Here is a 16674-nt window from a genome sequence, read left to right on the forward strand (position 1 = left end):
AACCATCTTGTGCCCATCGCCACTACTCTGAAGCAGCTGATGTGAGGAGACCCCATTTCTGCACTCCGTAGTGGTGGTAAGTGTCTGGGTCCTGTGTCCCCAAAGATGTCACTGAGAGATGCAGAAAGGGATAAATTTTCCCAGGCTAGGCATAGGGCAGCCTTGCAGGGAGCTTTCATATCCTTTGCCTTCTTGGGTAACAACCTCATTTCCCCCATTACTCACACTCAACTCTGTCACAGGGACACATGGACACTAGAGGAAATGGACTTTCCTATCTGTGTTGTCAAGATAAGGGGACCTGGGATCTTTCTGAATGGCAATATGTGGCTTCTGACTGGCACATGCCCATGACTAGCTAGCTGTACAGATCCCAGCTCAGTTCAGTATATGTCACCAGCCCTGTCCCTCTTTCTGGAGCTCTACTCAGGGTCAAATCTGTCTGAATGTCACCTAGTTAGGCAGTTGGTCAATAACTGTTACTGACTGCTATTGGGTTGGAGGGGACCTGGGAGCTGGTCCTTGCCCTCAGTGTCTTAGACTCAGGGTCCCCTCCACTCACAGCTGGGGCTACTTCTGTCCTGTTTCCCTACTCCCTGTCCTCTACTTCAGTCAAGCTCTCTCTGACCTTTCTCTCATGGCTCTCCTCATCAGCGTTCCTACACTGAGGACCCTGCTGGAGCTAGGGCTCCACAGACCCTAGCTGCTGGGGTCCTTCACTCTGGTACCCTGAGCTGACTCCTGGTGCCCCAGAGTTTCCCAGCACCCTCCAGGTTGGCTGGAAGTTCTTCTGCCACCCCTACATGGGCCACCCAGAGGTGGTCTAAGGCCCTGTTCCTGTCCACCTGTTCGTTACTGTTTTGGGGGTCAGTGTACCTGATTGCATCTTAACCAGAAGCCAAATCTCTCATTGACTGTGTCATTGAGCTAGTTAAGGTCCTTCCATGCAGCTGATTCTGACTGCCTTGGATGGGTTTTCTCTTTATCCTCCATTGACGCATGATTGCCTGGCTCCTCTTCTCCCCATATTGCCTTTTTTTGTCTGGGTGACCATACAGTTGCCCGGTAGATGTGGTTTTCTTCCCCCATGTTCCTCCCCTTTCCTGCCTCTCTGTCACTCAGAATTCCTCTACCATGGCCACGTGGTTTCTCAGGACTTGTCCCCTTTATACTTCACATGCCTATAAAGCAGAAGATAAAAGAATTTTTTCCTTGTATACCCTCATCCTCATCCTGTCGCTTTCTCCAGATCTAGGACACTTTCTTTGTCCTTTCTGTCCTCTCCCTGACTGTCTCTCTCTGAGCCCCTTCCTCCTCTGTCCTCCCTCCCCCACAGCCTTTCTCTTTCCCTTGCCTGCTTCTGTCTGTTGGGGAATGGAGTACCTTCAACATTCTCCCATCAGGTCTTATGCTGGCTGACTTCCTCCAGGTTCCTGTGATGGCTCCCTGGCCTCTCTTCACCCTCCACCTTCTGCTGCTGTTCCTGCTGTTGCTGCCCTTAACCAGAGCCCATCGCTTCTCTGTACCCAACACCAGCTTCAACCACCTGGTGCTGGCACCAGGCCAGGGCACACTCTACGTGGGTGCGGTGAATCATCTCTTCCAGCTCAGCCCTGAGCTGAAGATGGAGGCTGTGGCTGTCACTGGCCCTGTCATTGACAGTCCTGACTGCGTGCCTTTCCGTGACTTGGCTGAGTGCCCACAGGCCCAGCTCACTGATAATGTCAACCAACTCTTGCTGGTGAGCAGCAGGGCCAACGAGCTGGTGGCTTGTGGGCAAGTGAGGCAAGGTGTATGTGAGAAGCGGAGCCTTGGGGATGTGGCTCAGGTGCTGTACCAGGCTGAAGACCCTGGTGATGGGCAGTTTGTGGCTGCCAATACCCCCGGAGTAACCACAGTGGGCCTAGTGGTGTCCTTGCCAGGCCAAGACCTCCTGCTGGTAGCCAGGGGCCTGGCAGGCAAGCTGTCAGCCGGGGTACCGCCCCTGACTGTGCGCCAGATGGCTGGGCCACAGCCTTTCTCCAGCGAAGGTCTGGGACGACTCGTGGTGGGAGACTTCTCAGACTATAACAATAGCTATGTGGGGGCTTTTTCTGATGCCCACTTTGCCTACTTTGTCTTCCGTCGCCGTGGGGCCCGGGCCCAGGCTGAGTATCGCTCCTATGTAGCTCGCGTCTGCCTTGGAGATGTCAACCTTTACTCCTATGTGGAAGTGCCCCTTGCCTGCCATGGCCAGGGCCTTATCCAAGCTGCCTTCCTTTCTCCGGACACATTGCTAGGTGCATTTGCAGCAGGCATAAGTCAGGCACAGTCAGCCCTGTGTGCCTTTCCCTTAGCTGACCTGGACAAGAGTATGGAACAGGCCAGGCGACTTTGTTATACCACTGGTGGTCAGGGGCCCAGTGGCATGGAAGAAGCCACTGTGGAGTATGGTGTCACATCCCGCTGCGTTACTCTGCCTCCTGTGAGTGATGAGAGCCTGGCTCCCAAATATTGACAAGGGGTTCTGTCTTCACTTTCTGTTCCTTGCTCTGCCCTGCCAGCCCTCTTCCTCTGTGATATGGGACATGGGTGCCCTCCAGGAATAGCTCCTGGTTAACTTTTTAGCTAGGTATATCAATAGGTAGCAGAGGGCTTTGTCTCCAAGCTCCAACATGCTCTCAGCCTGTTTCTTTCCATCTCTCTTCCTCTGTGGGACAGATTGTGATGTTGTGATGCTTGGGGACCAGCCTTCCAGACCATACTGGCCAGGATGCTCTGATCCCTGATTTCTCCCAACTCCTATCTTACTGACTGTGGGATATTGTCTGCTCCCAGGGGAGGGCCTGCCCGCTGCTTCTGGGTATTGATTCTCTATACCTTGCCTATCCAGGACTCCCCTGAGTCATATCCCTGTGGTGATGAACACACCCCCAGCCCCATCGCAGGCCGTCAAGCCCTGGAGGCCCAGCCTCTACTGCAGCTGGGCCAGCCCATTAGTGCAGTGGCTGCTCTCCAGGCAGATGGGCACACGATAGCCTTCTTGGGAGACACCCAGGGCCAGCTACATAAGGTGAGATCCTGACCCATGGGGGTGTTCTTGGATGACCTCTATACTTGCAGGCTGTGCCTGGCTTTGCTGCTTGTCCAGGTGGCCCTGCCATTTGTGGCTCAGGACGCGCCCCCTCTCAGAAGGTGGGTCAGAAGGCTTCATTGAACCTGGACATCTGGTAGGATCCACCTCCTGCTCTAGTCCCCCAGGCAACTGTGCCTTCTCTAACCAATGGGGTTGGTGCTGAAGGTGAGTGGAGATGATATGTAAACAAGCCCAGAGGACCTGATGCTCAGAAGTAGCCTGGATTCAGGAGTCTCTCTAAAACAAACCCTGTTTCCCAGTGAACTTTTTGTCTCTATAGCTGCCTTCTTATGTGGCAGAATGGCCGGATATTCAAGAACCTCAGCCAGGGACCTTTTGCTGCCCCAGCCTTGTTAGTTCCTAAAGAGTGGCTTAACCTTGAGGGCCCTGAATGAGATAAAGTGGCATGGCTATATCTTGATGGCCTAGCAGGAGGGGCATCTGACTCTGGAGAACAGGCTACTTCCGGACAGTCTTTATGTTCCAATAAAGGAGACAGGAAAGCATGTGTCTTCAGAGGCCAGCATTAAGCCATCAAGAGAGCTGGCCTTGGCTTGGCAGAGTTGCCCAGTCCTATCTTTGCACTCCTGTCCAGGTCTTCCTAAACAGCTCCCAAGGCCAGATATACCATTCCCAGCAAGTGGGGTCCCCAGGCTCAGCCATCATGCCTGACCTGCTGGTAGACAGTAGTGGAGACCACCTCTATGTCCTGACTGCCCAGCAGGTAAGGCCTGTCTCTGAGGTTGAGTGGAATGTCTCTAAGTGACCTGAGTCTTTGTAACCCATCTTTATTTCTCCCTCACTGCCCATTCAGGTGGATAGGATTCTTGTGGCAGCCTGTCCTCAATTCCCCAACTGCTCCACCTGTCTCCAGGCTAAGGACCCACTGTGTGGCTGGTGCATCCTTCAGGGCAGGTAAGCATGAGCCCAGACTTGAACCAACAGGCGCTGGGAGTCAGGAAGCTGTCCACAGAAGCAACTGTAGGGTGTGCCAACTTGGGTCAGTGTTGCTGGGGTCCCTAATCCCATCTCAGTTCATTGGGTCACCATTTACCTCTCATTCTAGTAATCTTACCTCAGGCCAGGCCGCTGACACCCTTCCCAGGACCTGTGACTTGCTGCTGGTGTTCCTTGGTTCACTCCAGCTTTCCTCCATCCTGAGTTATCAGCCCAGAACTCATTTATGTAAACCTGAAATGTGGGCCAGGAATACAGCTCAGTTAGGAGAGTGTTTGCCTAGCACGCACAAAACTCTGGGTTCAACCCCTAGCGCGTATAAGCTAGGCCTGGTGGTATTTACCTATAATCCCAGCACTTGGGAGATAGAGGCAGGAAGATTAGAAATTCAAGGTCAGCTGGGTGGTGGCAGCTCAGAGGCAGAGGCAGGCAGATCTCTGTGAGGTGGAGGCCAGCCTGGTCTACAAGACTGAGTTCCAGGGCAGGCTCCAAAGCTATACAGAGAAACCCTGTCTCCAAAAAAAAAAAAAAAAAAAAGAAGAAAAGGAAAGAAAGAAAGAAAGAAAGAAAGAAAGAAAGAAAGAAAGAAAGAAAGAAATTCAAGGTCATCTTCAGCTACATAGTAAAGTTTGAGGCCAACATGGGAGACATGGCCATTGCTGGAAGAGAGGGAAAGAGGGAGAAAGGAAGGAAGTGTTTTCCTCTTACTCCCAGTTAAAGCTAAAGCCTGCACCCTGGCCATGAAGTCCTATGTTCCCTTCACGCCTCCTCCTTACTGTGCTCCAGCCAGCATCCTCCAAACCCCATGCCAGGAAGCCTGAGACTCACTTGGTGAACCAATGGGCTCCTGCCTGGCAGGTGTACTCGGAGGGGCGAGTGTGGACGGGCAGCCCAGCCAAACCAGTGGCTGTGGAGCTATGAAGACAACTACTGCCTTCACATCCAGAGCCTGCTACCAGCCCAGCACCCGCGCCAGGAACAGGGCCAGGTGAGGAGGCACTTACATTGCTGGTCTTTCAGCCAGTGTGGCCATTGTCCGTGGAAACACCATCTTAGCTGCTTCCTGTCCACTTGTACCACTCTGTTTCCCTCTCATGTGTCATAGGTCACTCTGTCTGTTCCCCGGCTGCCCACCCTGGCTATGGATGAATACTTCCATTGTTCTTTTGGGGACTATGACAGTCTTGCTCAGGTGGAAGGGCCCCATGTGGTCTGTGTCACCCCTCCTGGAGATCAGGTGCCACCTAACCCTCCAGGCTCAGGTGAGTGGACCTTTGAGTAGGGTACTAGGGTGGAACTGGAGCAGACAGGAGCTACAAGACCTTCTCCGCCACCACTGTCCCCTTGCAGATCATGTCACCTTGCCCCTGGCCCTGATGTTTGAGGATGTGGTTGTAGCTGTCACCACCTTCTCCTTCTATGACTGCAGCGCTGTCCAGGCCTTGGAAGTGGCTGCCCCGTGAGTTCCTGGATCTGACTCTTGATGGGTAAGGGTGGAAATCCCAGATGGTATACAGTCTGAGACCCCTGCCCCTCCAGGTGTCGTACTTGTGTGGGCAGCCTGTGGCATTGCCACTGGTGCCCCCAGAGCAGCCGCTGTGTATATGGAGAGCACTGCCCAGAGGGTGAGAAGACTGTCTACAGTGCCCAGGAGGTTGGTATGACCAATATGCAAACTCTTTGCACCTGATCATCCCGGAACGCCACTCCAGCAGGACGGGATCAGACCCACCCAGGAGTGATCCCATACAATTTTGAAGGGCTAAGGCTGTCCTTTCCCTAGGTGGACATCCAGGTTCGTGGCCCAGGGGCTTGTCCCCAGGTTGAGGGCCTAGCAAGTCCTCAGTTGGTGCCCGTGGGCTGGGAGAGCCATTTAGCCCTGCACATTCAGAACCTTCACTATTTCCGAGTGAGTTGTCAGGTGAATGAGGGCATAAATGAGGGGAGAGTAGACAGTGTTTACAGCCTGACGTTATGGCATCTGCATTTTTCAGGGTCTACCTGCCTTATACTACTGCTGGCTAGAGCTGCCGGGAAAACTGCAGAAGCTACCTGCCTCCCTAGAGGAAATATCCAGGGACTCTGGCCTCATTCATTGCCAGGCTCAGCAGGTAAAAGGCTGCTTGATGTCTTAGGCAGCCCCACTCCACTCAAACACACCCACACACCCCCACCTCTGCTTAGTCCCTCTTCCTCTTACCTTTACTTACAAAAACCCACTCTGTGTTGGGTGCCCTGGGCATGTATCAGGGAGCAGGGTGCCTGCAGCCTCTGTCTCTCTGCTTAGAGATGTAGAGGACAATCATGCCCATTCTAAGGAGGTGCTCTAGACAAAGTAGGAGGCAGAGATGTCCCAAGCGGGGGAGTCAAGCCTGATCCTACCCTCTGTCCATAGTTCCACCTGTCTATGTCCCAGCGGGAGCTCCCAGTGCCCATCTATGTAACCAGAGGTGACATCCAGCGGCTGGACAATGCCCATGATCTTCATGGTGAGCCCTGAAGTGACAAGGCAGGTGGGGGGGGCAGGATATGAGACTCATGGGCAGTGGCTCAACATGTTGCCCCACTTTCCCCAGTGACTCTGTATGACTGTGCCGTGGGTCACCCTGACTGCAGCCATTGCCAGGCAGCCAATGGAAGCCTAAGCTGTCTGTGGTGTGGTGATGGCCAGCCTTCCTGCCGCTATGGGCCACTGTGCCCACCAGATGCTGTGGAACAGCTATGCCCTACACCCACCATTGATGTGGTGAGACTCTCCCCTCTGTAGCTCCTGGCTTCCACTCCCCCAAGGTCCCTGCCTCCACTGTCCAATATTCCCCCATGTCAAGCTGCTTGCCTCGGACTCTCCCCCTTTTGTCTAAATAAGACAGAACTAAACCAAATACAACTATATACAATAGTAACAAATAATAAATATAACAAACAATATTGAGAACAAAAGTTTTGCTAAACATTCTATTTCAAGGAGTCTAAATAATGTAGAGAGTAACTACAATTATATAATCTTTTTTTAAAAATATTTATTTATTTATTATGTATACAATAGTCTGTCTGCGTGTATGCCTGCAAGCCAGAAGAGGGCACCAGACCTCATTACAGATGGTTGTGAGCCACCATGTGGTTACTGGGAATTGAACTCAGGACCTTTGGAAGAGCAGGCAATGCTCTTAACCACTGAGCCATCTCTCCAGTCCCCCAATATATATATATATAATCTTTAACTCCGTCAAAGATCTGAGAAGGGAATTAATATTACTTAACAAACGAGAGATATCCAAAATGTGCAACAAATGACAGAGACAACTGACTACCTGGGCATTCACCCAAAGTCTCGTTTGCAATGCTGAGTCAACCAACTTTGGCTAAGGCCTAACATAACTGACATACTATTATTAAAGGCAAGGAACTTTCTTAGAACTATCCTACCCTGTCTTGGCAAGATAAGACAGTTCTGTTTTATCCACTTATGGATATTCTGTATCTTTGTCAGAAGTTGAGGTATGGGCTTTTCTTAACCCAAAGGCCAGTTTTGCCAAGAAGACAAGCTCCCAGTGGAGTGTCTTTGGTGCTCAACGTTCTCTCGGGAGTAGAGTGGCGTTGCCAGGAGTGATTGTGTCTTGTTGGCACAGAATTCTAGGTTAGATTAAAGGCCATTTTCTACAGCTCTTCGAAGAGGCTGAAGATTATACTATCTATACTAAATATAATCTCTATGTATCTAAAAGACCTGATTAATTCTCAATACCTAACTTGAAGACTAAGAGAATAAACAACTGTGCAATATATGAAGACAATGATCTTCAAGTGTAAACAATGTCATTACATATCAAATGTAAACAATGTTATTATATAAATAGAATCAGAGGTAGAAATGTACATTGTAATATGGTAAATGTATCAATACAATATAGACAAAGTTATAAGCATATTCTTATACAAAAATAGAGGTAGGAACACTCACATTCAATATTTAATATATCAATATACAAGAAACAGTACCAATAAAATTTTCTAAAAACAATTCACAAATACCAATCATCCCATCAAACCAGTTAATTCTCCCCCTTTTCCCACGTTGGGTGCCAAACTGTAATCAGCATAATAACCAGACTAACTTAATATGAAACAGCAAATTTTAATGAAGGGATAGCTTACAACACCAGGGATCCAGCCATGAGCAGGAAATACAAAAAAAGAGAGTGGCGGGGTTCACGCCCCGCCAGATTTATATGTAAACATTAGCCTGAGGCGAACACGCCCCCTAATGGGCTGGGCTATCCCTACAGGACTCCCAGTACCTAGTAGTTTGGTCTAGACATTTTCCAGTAGTTGGCTGACTGGGCACCACACCTGCAGAGTGGGACGTGGGTATGGGGTATCCTATCTACCATCCTTCTCTGCTACAGATTGAACCCCTGACTGGTCCCCCAGAAGGTGGCTTGGCTATCACCATCCTAGGTTCCAACCTGGGCCAAGCCTTTCATGATGTGCAAAATGCTGTGACTGTGGCTGGCCAGCCCTGCAACCCCGACCCTTCTCTCTACGGCATCTCTGCTCGGTGAGGCGCTTCAACAGGTTGTGGAGGGTAGGGATGCTCTCCGGAGTAGGCCTTCAGAAACTGGTTACCCAGAGAGAGGGGAGGCTTGCCGTCAAGACATATGAGGGCCTGAGTTAGAGCACAAAAAGGAAATTAAAGGTAGAGGAAGAGCAGGCCAGGCAGCCCCTGACCGGCTCTCCCAGGGCCTGAGCCAGTGACTAGACCTTGATTCACCAGGATTGTGTGTATAACATCTCCTGCTCCCAATGGCACTGCTGGGCCTGTCCAAGTCACCATTAAGAGTCGTCCTCCTGGCATCTCAACCCAGCACTTTGTCTACCAGGTCAGTAATTCCCCTAAGATGGTCCTAATATGGTGGGGAGAAGGATTATGTATAGATGTCAAACTAGGGGCTGGAGAGATATCTCAGAGATTAAGAGCACTGGCTGCTCTTCTAGAGGTCATGAGTTCAATTTCAAAAAAAACACATGATGGCTCACAACCACCTATAATGAGATACACACGTCTTCTGGTGTGCAGGCATATATGCAGGCAGAACACTGTATATATAGTAAATACATCTTTTTAAAAAAGATGTCAAACGAGATCCAAGAGCAGCAGGAAGCGCTGCTGCTGTGTCCAAGAAGGAAACTGCATGATGTCAGTGGAGAGCAAGCTGGGAGCAGTGTTGTGATGACAGGGACACTGTCCCTGGCAGCTGTCTAGGAGGCAGGTAGGCAGAGTGGAAGCAAGAACAGCAGACACCCAGGGTGAAGGGCACGCGAAACTTGTTGCAGCCCTGGAAGAGGATGTGGAGAAAGTAGGGATACCCCCAGATGCTAGCCTGAGCCCTTGGCACATGGTTGGACTACTGTGGAGTAGAAAGCCCAGGGTGAACGTATGAGGGTTAGAGCAAGTTTTGCTGAAGTACCCCAAGTTGGTGACTGGATCCTAGATCTTAGAACTTGTGAACTGCCTCAAGAGGGAGAAGGTGATGGCAAAGGCAGGGGCATACAGGAGGGGAGATAGCCTAGGCAGAAAGGGGGGAAGAAGGGCATAGCACTTCAAGAAGTAGGGTACAGTCAACTGAAGCCCCTGACTCAAGAAACCAATCCAATAAGTCAAAGTTGAGAGCCTTGAGGATGGGCCTTGTGTCCACCCCAACCTACTCTGTTTCCCAGGACCCTGTCCTGCTGAGCCTGAGTCCTCAGTGGGGCCCCCAGTCAGGGGGCACCCAGCTCACCATCCATGGGCAGTACCTCCAGACAGGAGGCAACGTCAGTGCCTTTGTGGGTGATCAACCTTGCCTCATGTAAGTATCCAACCCAGGTCATCTGCTCCAGGCCTGACCACTGTCAAATTGAGGATCATCCTATACGATGGGGCAGTGGATTCAAGGCTTTGTAGAAATTTTAAAAGAAGTGGTACTTGTAACCTCTGCCCCTGCTGAGGGAAGCAAGTGGTTCTCTTCCTGAAGGACTGGGCCAGGTCTAGGGCTGAGCCCAAAGTGATAATATCCCTTCCCCTGCAGCCAGGAGCCTGTGTGTCCTGAAGCCATCATATGCCACACCATGCCCCAAGCAGAGCCAGGAGAAGCAGCAGTTCTTGTGGTTTTTGGCCATGTTGAGCGCAAACTGCTCGCCACCCCATTTCGATATACTGCCAATCCCCAGCTGGTGGCAGCAGAGCCTAGTGTCAGCTTCCGGGGGTGAGTACTTACCCATCCCGCAGTGAACTAGAAAGAGAAGGTATTAGGGTTGAGCTACTCCAGATCCTCTAAACTCTCTGACTTGTATCCTGGCACAGGGGTGGACGACTGATTCGAGTCAGGGGTATAGGCCTAGATGCCGTGTGGCAGCCCTTGCTGTCTGTGTGGTTGGAGGATGAGGACCAGGTAAAGGCTTTGGGGGTCCAGGGCCAGGATGTAAACCCAAGGAGGAGCTGTGGTACCCCTGCTGCTGATCCCCAGGCTTGTATCCAGCTTGAGAGTGGTGTGCTACAGGTGAGTCCCCTACCACTGCAAGCAGAGAATAGGGTCAACCCCAGGGAATGCTTGGTGAGGGGATGGGGGTGGTGGTACCAAGACCACTCACTGATCTGTATCCCCTGCCCCTCCAGTGCTCTACCCTGTGCTCTGTCAACTCATCTAGCCTCCTCCTGTGCCACAGTCCAGCGGTGCCAGACGGGGCCCTCCCAAAGCGGGTCTTCTTTGCCCTAGACAACATGCAAGTAGACTTTGCCAGTGCTAGTGGGGGCCAGGGGTTTCTGTACCAGCCTAACCCTCGCCTGGTTCCACTCAGTCATGACGGACTCACTCACCCCTACCGCCTCAAGCCAGGCCACATCTTGGATGTGGAGGTAGGTGTGCCACTGCCTGGGCACTCACCATCCTGAGGAGGATGGGGGTGGGAGTCCTACAAGCTCAGGCTTCTGCTGTGTCCCAGGGCGAGGGCCTCAACCTGGGGATCAGCAAGGAGGAGGTGCGGGTGCACATTGGGGATGGAGAGTGCCTGGTGAAGACGCTGACACTTACTCACTTGTACTGTGAGCCACCCCACCTCGCCCCTCAGCCAACCAATGGTTCAGACACCCTGCCGCAGTTTGTGGTGAGTGTGAGTCCGTTCCTGGTGGACCAGCAGTGTGCTGTGCAGCAGGCCCATGCTCAGGAGCCCTGCTCCCCCAGGTACAGATGGGCAATGTGCGCCTGGCTCTGGGCCCTGTCCAGTATGAAGTAGAGCCCACGATGTCCACCTTCCCTGTGGAGGCCCAGGTGGGCCTGAGCCTGGGTGCTACTGTGCTGATTGCCGCAGTGCTCCTCCTCACACTCATGTACAGGTAAGGCCGTTTCCTCTCCAGCACATGGCAGGTCCCAGGCCACACATCTATCTGGGCCTGTGGCTGATGCCTGGTCTCTGGATCCAGGCACAAGAGCAAGCAGGCCCTGAGAGACTATCAGAAGGTGCTGGTGCAGCTGGAGAACCTGGAGACTGGTGTGGGTGACCAGTGTCGCAAGGAGTTCACAGGTGTGTGGGGGTACAGGTGGGAGGACAGGGCATCCACCAGTCCTGAACCCACATCTTGATGGGTCTGGCCTGCAGACCTGATGACTGAGATGACAGACCTCACCAGTGACCTAGAGGCCAGTGGGATACCCTTTCTGGATTACCGGACATACGCTGAGCGTGCCTTCTTCCCTGGTCATGGAGGCTGCCCACTGCAGCCGGGGCTTGAAGGGCCCGGGGAAGAGGGTTGTCATGCCACCGTGTGCCAGGGCCTCACACAGCTCTCCAATTTGCTCAACAGCAAGCTCTTCCTTCTCACAGTGAGAACCACATGGATGGTGGGGACCACAGGGCAAGGGAGCCTCAGCTGGTAGGGAGGTGGGGCTGGGGATTGCCAGACTCTGGTAGAGACCTAACCACAGAAATAGGGAGGGTATGGGGTTTTGTGGAGTGAATGCCAACTCCCTGTCTAGCTCATCCACACTCTGGAGGAGCAGCCAAGCTTCTCCCAGAGAGATCGCTGCCATGTGGCTTCACTGCTGTCCCTGGCTCTGCACAGCAAGCTTGAGTACTTGACCGACATCATGAGAACTCTGCTTTGCGACCTAGCAGCCCATTATGTACACAAGAACCCCAAGCTCATGTTACGCAGGTTGGCTTTGACCTGGGTATGGGGGCAGGGGCAGGGGTTCTCCTCTGACCCATTCCCAATATATACTGAGTGGGATCTGGCCCTGAGATTGGGAGCCAGGAACTCCGGGAGTAGGGTCAGAGAGGATTTTAGGATTATCCTCACCAAGGCCCTGGGGTCTTCTTCACACAGGACGGAGACAATGGTAGAGAAGCTGCTCACTAACTGGCTATCCATCTGTCTCTATGCCTTCTTAAAGGTGAGCGGTGCTTTTAACATTCCTTCCCAGCACTTAAGAACTTCTGTCTGCTTATGGTCTCTATAACTGCCACCCAAATCCCCCAAGGCCCCCAGCTGAGACTTGGGGTGGCCATCAGATAAAGGTCAGGTCATGGGATCCTTTTCTCTGCTCAATGGATCCATGAGAGTGCTGGATAAGGGAAGGCATTGTGTTCCTTCTCCAGCTGACTGTTGACAGGGACAAAAAGGGCTTGGGGCCCAGCTCAGGGGCCTGGTTAGCTTGCTGGCCTTTGCTTAGATCCTTGCTATAGGCTGCTAACTGCCTCTCCCAGGCCCATTATGCCCTCTGCTGGCCTTTGCTGGGTCCACTGGCCCTGTGGCCAATGTCTGGCACATCTTCATGGTTGTAGGAAGTGGCTGGTGAGCCACTGTACATGCTCTTCCGAGCCATCAAGTACCAGGTGGACAAGGGCCCTGTGGACGCTGTGACAGGCAAAGCAAAACGGACTCTGAATGACAGTCACCTGCTACGAGAGGATGTGGAGTTCCGGCCTTTGACCCTTATGGCACTAGTGGGACCTGGGACTTGTGGGGCAGCAGAGAGCAGTGAGGTGCAGCGAATGCCAGCCCGGGTGCTTGACACAGACACCATAACCCAAGTCAAGGAGAAGATGTTAGATCAAGTCTACAAGGGAACCCCCTTCTCCCAGAGGCCTTCGGTGCACTCCCTAGACCTTGGTGAGAAAGCCAACTGTACTCCCTGCTTACCCACTGCTCCTAGCACACCTGCAGTTGCTCAGCCACTGCTAATGAGGAACTCAGGAAGCAGGCTGTGGGCTTATGGGCTTCTCTGAGTCCCTCTAGAGTGGCGCTCAGGACTAGCTGGTCACCTAACCCTGTCGGATGAGGACTTGACCTCTGTGACTCAAAACCACTGGAAGAGACTCAACACCCTGCAACACTACAAGGTGCTGGGGGGCAGCACCGACAGGGCGGAGGGGCAGGGGCTGTCTCCAGAATTAACATGTGCAGGGCGCCCCTTTGCTCTCATTCCCCACCTGCAGGTCCCAGATGGAGCAACAGTGGTGCTCATTCCTCAGCTGCACAATGGTGGTACTGTCTCCCAGAGATTGGGCCAGACAGGCTGCCCCTCTGGAGAGAGTGAGTTCCTTGGTCCAGACATGCCCATCTGCTAGGACTACCAGCAGTGCTGGAGTGGTCCAGGGTTAGAGTCACTAGAGTACCAGGCTGGGCAGCAGAAATCCTGGCCATGCTATGTGCCTCACTTGGGTTTCCCACCCCTTCTTGTCAGGGGGATAGTCACATCTCTAGGCTTAACCAAGGTGTGGAAATTCTGGATGCATGGGATGTCAGGATGAGCAAGTTCCTGAGCAACCTCTCCCTTGTTCCTCGCCTTCTCCCCCCTTGCTCTTTGCTTACTCCATTACAAGAGAAGTATGGGCTCCATCATCATAGGTTGCATATTGAGGGCAGGAGCATTGGACTGAGGTCAAACTTCTGTGCTCTTAGACACCCCCATGCTGGAAGATGGTGAGGAGGGTGGAGTTCGGCTCTGGCACCTGGTGAAAGCCACTGAGGAGCTAGAAGGGGCCAAAGTGCGGCGCAGCAGCCTCCGGGAACGAGAACGAGAACGGGCACGAGCCAAGGCCATTCCAGAAATTTATCTCACCCGTTTACTTTCAATGAAGGTTGGTGCTGCCAGGGGAGTCTGGCAATGGAGCAGAGTTGACAAGGAATTGTGACTGACTTGATGGAGCAGGGGTTAGCCCCCTTCACACCCTGCCTTCACATGATCCTCATGACATGCCTGCAGGGAACCTTGCAGAAATTTGTGGATGACACCTTCCAGGCCATTCTTAGTGTGAACCGGCCTGTGCCTATTGCTGTTAAGTACCTATTTGACTTCCTGGATGAGCTGGCAGAGAAACATGGCATAGAAGATCCAGAGACCCTGCATATTTGGAAGACAAACAGGTACCTTTCCTGCTGACCTCTCTCCTTCCCACTGTATGGGTGGTCTACTGAATTTCAGAGGGACATGTCCTCATCATGACAGGGTAGCAAGTCCAAGACAGAAACTCGGACTTTACAGCATCACTCTGAGTTTCTGCTCTCACTCTCCAGCTGGACTACTAATAGGAAGGTCCAAGCTCAGGCTCATGTGCCATGAGGATAGCTTCTCATGGAAAACAAAGCCTAAGTTCCCTGCTACCTAGATTCCCAGCTCCAAGACAGACATCTATGTGGAGGAGTGGGGAGCCGAAGTACGAGGGGAGGAGGCCACAATGGCAGGCCAGGCCTCATCTCCACACCTGACCTATACCTCCAGCCTACTGCTGCGATTCTGGGTGAATGCCTTGAAGAACCCCCAGCTCATTTTTGATGTGCGGGTGTCAGACAACGAGGATGCCATCTTGGCTGTCATTGCACAGACCTTCATCGACTCCTGCATGGTCTCGGAGCATAAAGTGGGCCGGGTGAGGGCATAAGCAGGGCACCAGAGGCAAATAGAAGAAAAGTTTGGGGGGGGGGAACCCAGTGCAGAGACTGTGTGTTGAGAGGAATGGCATTGTGGAGATAGGAGATGGTGGTGCAGGTTGTTCTCCTACCTCCCCATTTACACCTCTCACCTCCTCTACTCGGAGCAGGATTCCCCAGTGAACAAACTCCTCTATGCCCGGGAGATCCCTCGCTACAAGCAGATGGTGGAGAAGTAGGTATTGGAGCCTTTGGGGGCTGGGGATCAGGGATACAGGCTCTTAACCCTGCTGACTTCTCCAGGTACTATGCGGACATTCATCAGAGCTCTCCAGCAAGCTATCAGGAGATGAATTCAGCTCTGGCTGAACTCTCTGGGGTGAGGCTTGGCTCAGGGGACCTAGTCCTCCACATTTAGGGGGAGAAAAACTGGCAGAGTAGGAGTGGAGAGCCTTGGGTCTTGAGGTCTGAGATAAGAGACTCACTGCCCCCAACATACTACCCATAGAACTACACCTCTGCTCCCCACTGTCTGGAGGCTCTTCGAGAACTTTACAACCACATCCACAGGTATTATGACCAGGTGAGGCCAGAGCACCCTTGAGGGGAGGAGGGCAGGCACTTGGAGGAGGTGTAGCTAAGACAATGACCCACAGAATCTCCCTGACGGGAGGATAGGTTTGGGGGTGGCCCAATCCAAATAAAGGGAACGAAGGGAACAATCCTGTGCTGAAAAGGGCCCAGTCTGGGAAGTAGTCTTGGCTTCCACCAGGGCCTCCCTGGACAGGTCTCCAGGAGAGTTCCTACTTTATCACCCTGACCCTTGTTTAGATGGAGAAAGGACTAGGAAGGCCCTGGGCTGATGGGCAGAGGAGTGGGATTTCAAGCAGGTACACTCTATTGCCCTGACAGATTATCAGTGCCCTGGAGGAGGACCCCGTGGCCCAGAAGATGCAGCTGGCTTGCCGCCTGCAGCAAGTCGCTGCCCTGGTGGAGAACAAAGTGACTGACCTGTGAATGAGGGCCACAGTGGTCACCTGTGACCTGCTAGCTTATAGAACAGTGAGCAGGATCCACCAACAAAGTGCTGTATGACCCTGACCAAGCAGTGACTGAGGAGGGGTCAGCAAGACTATATGAAGTGCCTACTGCCGCGCACCTGGCTTCTTTCTAATTTATAATTATCTCTGCTCTCTTTCCCTCTGTATTTAATTGCTTGCTGGAAAATCACATCTGGAAATAAAATAGAAACACATCTTTAAAAGAAAAAAAAAACAGTTCCAATCTGCCACCCCTGCCTTTTCCTGCCAAGTGTGAACTCTCAGTACCCCCTGGGCTGAGGTGAGAGGGATGAGCGAGGGTTGTGGGAGAACCACCATATCCTCACTTTCTAGATCTAGGATGCTACTTCTCCCTATACCAGGGTTTACTCCCCAGACACACCCAGGCTCTGCAAGGGCTTCTCTACAAGCCTTTCTTCTATTCACTTTTGCCCTTGGTGCGATGGCTGTAATCTGCCATTCTTGGGGAAAGAAGTAATTAAGCCTTCCATACTTTGCTCTGTCTCTCCTTTCCTGACCTCTCAGGCCCTGCAGAAAGGCTGTCCTCTTCATCTATGCCAGCCCCATCCATACCAGTTCTCTCTCTCTCTCTCTCTCTTCTTTTCTTTTCTTTTCTTTTCTTTTCTTTTCTT

At 52.3% G+C, this 16674-nt stretch overlaps 1 protein-coding gene across 1 annotated transcript; it reads left to right on the forward strand.

Annotated features, from left to right (window-relative positions):
- Nucleotides 1-1408: 1408 nt before the first annotated feature.
- Nucleotides 1409-16601, forward strand: Plxnb3 (plexin B3). Its single transcript, XM_050124932.1, has 34 exons — nt 1409-2464; nt 2873-3052; nt 3711-3839; nt 3930-4030; nt 4931-5060; nt 5178-5334; nt 5423-5531; nt 5612-5726; nt 5856-5981; nt 6067-6183; nt 6468-6561; nt 6649-6818; nt 8479-8630; nt 8847-8952; nt 9791-9921; nt 10141-10317; nt 10416-10611; nt 10728-10967; nt 11054-11215; nt 11293-11444; nt 11532-11632; nt 11708-11931; nt 12085-12263; nt 12435-12501; nt 12893-13220; nt 13347-13450; nt 13547-13643; nt 14013-14191; nt 14317-14477; nt 14833-14980; nt 15152-15216; nt 15285-15360; nt 15490-15564; nt 15894-16601. Exons 1-34 carry the CDS (start codon nt 1409-1411, stop codon nt 15996-15998), a joined length of 5709 nt encoding a protein of 1902 aa, XP_049980889.1. The 3' UTR covers nt 15999-16601.
- The last annotated feature ends 73 nt before the right edge of the window (nt 16602-16674 follow it).

The sequence above is a fragment of the Alexandromys fortis genome, unplaced genomic scaffold (assembly GCF_014885135.2).
Source record: "Alexandromys fortis isolate MF-2015 unplaced genomic scaffold, M_Fortis_MF-2015_v1.1 scaffold_225, whole genome shotgun sequence".
NCBI lineage: Eukaryota > Metazoa > Chordata > Mammalia > Rodentia > Cricetidae > Alexandromys > Alexandromys fortis.